This window comes from Nannospalax galili, unplaced genomic scaffold, assembly GCF_000622305.1.
Source record: "Nannospalax galili isolate Female #2095 unplaced genomic scaffold, S.galili_v1.0 scaffold979, whole genome shotgun sequence".
Lineage (NCBI taxonomy): Eukaryota > Metazoa > Chordata > Mammalia > Rodentia > Spalacidae > Nannospalax > Nannospalax galili.
In genome coordinates, this window is record NW_008343671.1 from 1,045,757 (window position 1) to 1,050,498 (window position 4,742).

The 4,742-nt window shown below is 50.4% G+C and overlaps 1 protein-coding gene across 1 annotated transcript; it reads right to left on the bottom strand.

Annotated features, from left to right (window-relative positions):
* Nucleotides 1–928: 928 nt before the first annotated feature.
* Nucleotides 929–2,744, bottom strand: Ankrd33 (ankyrin repeat domain 33). The gene is given in 6 exon segments (XM_017799856.1): nt 929–1,062; nt 1,152–1,197; nt 1,200–1,311; nt 1,313–1,547; nt 2,324–2,468; nt 2,628–2,744. Coding segments are annotated over 6 exon segments (789 nt in total).
* Nucleotides 2,745–4,742: the final 1,998 nt, after the last annotated feature.

Here is a 4,742-nt window from a genome sequence, read left to right on the forward strand (position 1 = left end):
GATTGTCACAGGCATGCTGATTTGGGGGAAGGTTTTTTTCTTTGTTTTTTTGAGACAGGGTCTCCCTGTAGCCCCAGCTGGCCTAGAACTTCAATTGTCACAGGCATGCTGATTTGAGGGAAGGTTTTTTTCTTTGTTTTTTTGAGACAGGGTCTCCCTGTAGCCCTAGCTGGCCTAGAACTTGCTAGGGAGACCAGGGTGGCCTTGATTCACAGAAATCTGCCTCCTTCTGCCTCTCAAGTGCTGGGATTAAAGGCATGCCCCACCACAGGGAGACCAGGGTGGCCTTGATTCACAGAAACCTGCCTCCTTCTGCCTCTCAAGTGCTGGGATTAAAGGCATGCCCCACCACACCCAGCTCAAGAGGGAAAGTTTTGACTTTGGTAAATAGCAGGCCACATGCTTTTCTACCCTCAGTTATTTACTGGGCACATCTTGAAGATAAGTTCATATCAGAACAGCTTTCTTACTCTTGCTTTTAATATACTGTATAGAATACAGTGCGTGGGTCACTACCTCCATAATCAGTTTGACCAATCCCCTAATGATGAGCACTTAGGTTGGTTCCATTTTTTTAAAAAAATATTTTATTCATTATTTTTTATTTTATGTGTATAAATATATTGCCTGCATGTATGTAAGTGCACCCATGTTGTGCAATGCCTTCGGAGGTCAGATGAGGGTATTAGATTTCCCTTGAACTGGAATTACAGACAATTGTTGGCTGCCATGTGATGCTGGGAACTGAACCTGAGTCCTCTGTAAGAGCCAGTGCTCTTAACCACTGAGCCATCTTTCCAACCTCTGGTTCTACTCTTTTACTCTCACAAACAACATTGCAATGAACAACCTTTTACACAGGTAGAAGCAGATTCCTTCAGGCAGAAGTTGTTGGGACAGAGGAAGAAGATCTACATAGCAAAATGTTTTATTTGTTGAGAGCCCGCTCCTCGCCCATTTTCTCCTGCTTCTGTGCTTCTTCCTCTCCATCCTGAGCTCCTGGTATCTCCAAAGAGGAAGAGCCAGACTTTGATCTCTCGTAGGCCTGGGTATCAACTTGTACTGGGTAGGGGAAGAAAGTGCCTTGGATAGGAGGATCTTGGGGACTTGAGATCTGGTACTGGGTACTGGGGGAAGGGGAGGGGTGGTACCCAGCAGCTCTGGCACAGACTTGCCTCTGGTGCCCAGCACAGGTGGTTTTGGTCAGGGCATAGTGTACGGCAGGCAGTAGTGAGAAAGGGACTGGCCAGGCTGGTGGTGACAGTCACAAAGTGGTCCAGGACACTACCCTCCTGAGGAGACTGGACAAAAGAGTCTCAGTGTGGCCTGCAGCCTTTCTAGGAGGGATGGGGTAGCCTGGGCCTGGGTCTGCGGCACAAGCTGAGCCAAGGCTGGCCACTGTGGCTGGTAGTTCTCATTGAGCTGCTCAGCTCGGGGCTGCTTCAGCAGCAGCTGGATCCTCCACACTATGTCAAAGCTGTCGGTCATCACAGCCTACTCCAAGGCTGTCTTGCCCCTGACAGGATCTACAGAACTAAGGTCAGCACCTGTAGGGGCCCAGGGTGAGGAGAGGCGGGTTAGGGAGCAGTTATGCTTCAGAGCAGCAGCGATGGGACATTCATCAGAGCAGGACTGGTTTGGGTTATATTTGAAATACCTCCCACACCAACAGCCAAATATTGCAACCTTCGGTGTCAGAGACAGGAAACCACCCAAATCAGAACTTGGAGACACTGCAGAGAGCTTTTGGGGTCTCCAACAGTAGCACAGAACTGCCTGAGCAGAATAGAGGACAGAGGGCTGCAAAGGGGAGCGGGTCCTGCTGCTGGTCTCTTCATCATCACACCCTCCCATCCTGGAGCCAGAGACACCACTCTAAGAAGGACATGGAGTGCCCTTCCTTCTTCCCTAAACCCAGTGGGATTGGGAAAGGAAAAGCTGGAGGTCTGGATCCCTTAAAAGAGACCAGCAGAGGGCAGCCCCACCCACCTCATGCTTGGTCCTTCAGCCTCAGCTGAATGCTGCCTGAGAACTGGGGGCGGCCTTCACAGCGCTGTCTGCCAGGGGAAGGACAACACCCTCTGCCGAGGCTCAGAGACAAAAGCCATCTGCCCAGAGTCACTCAGGCCTGGACTAGAACTCTTTGCTGGGGTCGCCATAAACAGCTATGGGTAGTTGGACTTTGTAGATTGTGAGATGCCCCTCTTCTAATAAGCTGGTCTAGATGGATGGTCCATCTTAACATCTTTTGCTGCAGTTAAATGATGGCAGACTTGGTGTCTGGTGGGGAGGCTGTGGAGGGACTGAAGCTGACTCCACGCACCTGCCATGAGCAGGGCAGCCACATACTCCCAGTGGTTGCATATGGTAGTCTTCATCAGTGTGGTGAGCCCCCGCTGGTCCTGGCGCTTCAGGTCCAGGCCACTGTAGTAGTTTAGTAGGAGACTCACCAGAGGCACATGACCTGCAGGAATGGGACTACAGAGCTTGGCTCCCCAGCCAAGGGGATGCTGGAACCCCAAGCTCACCCTCCAGCCTGGTAGAGCCTTGCTGGAGAGAACCTTGGGCAAGGTTTGAGGCTGTTGACCTAAAAGCTTCGAGCCAGGGGTCAGCAATCGTGCATCTGCTTGGGCAGCCAGCATGAGGGTGGTGTCCTGTTCTTTGTCCTGCTGGTTCACATCCAGGAAAGGACAGTGGCTAAGCAGAGCTACGACACTCTCAAAGCCATGGTAGCATGTGACCATGAGGCCTGTCTGGGGACAGGGCAGCTTAGATCCCCACTTTCCTCCAGGTTCTTCCTAGGGCCCCTTATGTCCTTTAATCTACACTTTCCCAGAGCCTGTCCCAACCCCTGTGAAGATGGCCCTCATCCACCCAGAGAGTGAGGACTGATCCTGGAACTCTGGGGAGCCAGACCAGGATACTGTGGTGGGAACTGGGCTGCCCAGCTCCCCTGGCAAGCCCTGGAGCATCTCACCCTTCCATTGCTGTCCACTTGGGGGCCCTCCTCCGGGGAGACCCTGACATCCAGCCTGGCTTGGAGCTGAGCGGGGTCATTGTGAGCACAGGCCCAGTACAGAGTTTTCAGAGTGCAGCCTGGGGCAGGGGTCTTATTGTTGGGACAGGACGGTGCCACAGACATGTCCAGCCATCCCTGGGGCAATTGTGGCTCCTCCACTTCCAGTCAGGGCCCAGAAAGTGAGTCCCTCCTCATTCAGCTGGCAGGCTGTGACAGAATGGAGAGGGAGTGTCTCCCCTGATTCTGGGCAAAGGTTCCTGCAGCTATCCCCTCTCCCCAGAGAAAGCCTTTACCCCAGTGGGTATCTCACTGCTGCCTGGATGGAGCACCCAAGAGCAGGGCAGCTCACTGTAAGTCAGGTCCCTAAGAAAACTCATGAAAGGGCTTGTTTCTTCTTCCTAGCCCCCACCTTACCTAGGGGTCCAGTGTCTCCGAGAGGCCATCATGACAGGAGCACAGCATGGGGCACAGAGCACCCCGTCACCTCCAAAAGCACACTAACCCTTCTGTGAAGTGGTTGAGGAACTATCTGTTCCCAGAAAGAACAGATGGCTATACCTGCAGAAAGAGCTGCCACAAATACCTTGGGGCTGAGGTGGGTCAGGAGGGTTAGGAAGGGATTTGGGGGCCTGCAGGCCTCTTGTTCTGTATGTAACAGCCTAAGCCCTACTCCAAGATCCTGCTGGACTTGGCTGGTGACAGCTTCTCCTTGCCCAGAGTTGAGCAAGGCCACCTGGGCTGAGCATCTTTATCTGGAGCCTTCGTGGGAAGCCAGCTTCAGCCTTGCAAGACATTTGGAGGGTCTTGGAACCCAGCTCCTAAGAGTCTGATGGAGTAGATTAGGGGAAGAGACTGTGGTTGTGGAGGGGGAAGGTGTGAGCATTAAATAAGGTTGGAATTCTCAAGATGAACAGGGAGGTGGGTTCCAAGGGTTCACATGAGAAGATCAAAGTATAAAGAATTGTCAATTAAGGTGAAATTAAATGCAACATATTTTAAAATGATTTTTAAAGTAATAATAGAACATAAGTCATTTAATTTTCTTAAAGTTAAGTTCGATGACCTGGCTGGCACTCAGGTGTCGTTTTGTTCTGTCTCCTTTCATCTGTGATTTCCCCACACAGCTTCCTCCTCCTCTCTTTACCAAGTGGCTCTAATAGAAACTTTGAATGTGTACATTTCACTTTAAAAAATGTAACATTAATTTGTGTTTTCTTTGGTTGGTCTTTTAAAAAATTATTAATTTTTAAATTTTGTGTGTATGAGTGTTTTGCCTGCATGTATGTAAGTGCACCACATGTGTGCAGTGCTCACAGAGGCTCAAAGAAGGGGTTGGATCACCTGGAACTGAAGTTATTTATTTTTTATTTATTTATTATTTATTTATTATTTTTGGTCTTTTGGAGACAGGGTCTCCCTGTATCCTCAGCTGTCCTGGAACTCACTATGAAGACCAGGCTGGCCTTGAACTCACAGAGATCTACCTGCCTCTGCCTCCCGAGTGCTGGGATTAAAGGCATGCGCTGGAACTGAAGTTATAAATGGTTGTTAGTCACCATGTGGATGCTGGGAACCGAACCTGGGTCTCCTCAGCCACTGAGCCACCCTTCCAACCCCGTTTAGTTGATTTTTGGATTATTGTTGTTTGTTTTCTTTGTTTTTTGTTTGGCTTCCAGACAGACACCTGTGTAGCCCAGGCTGGCCTTGAACTCATGATCTTCCT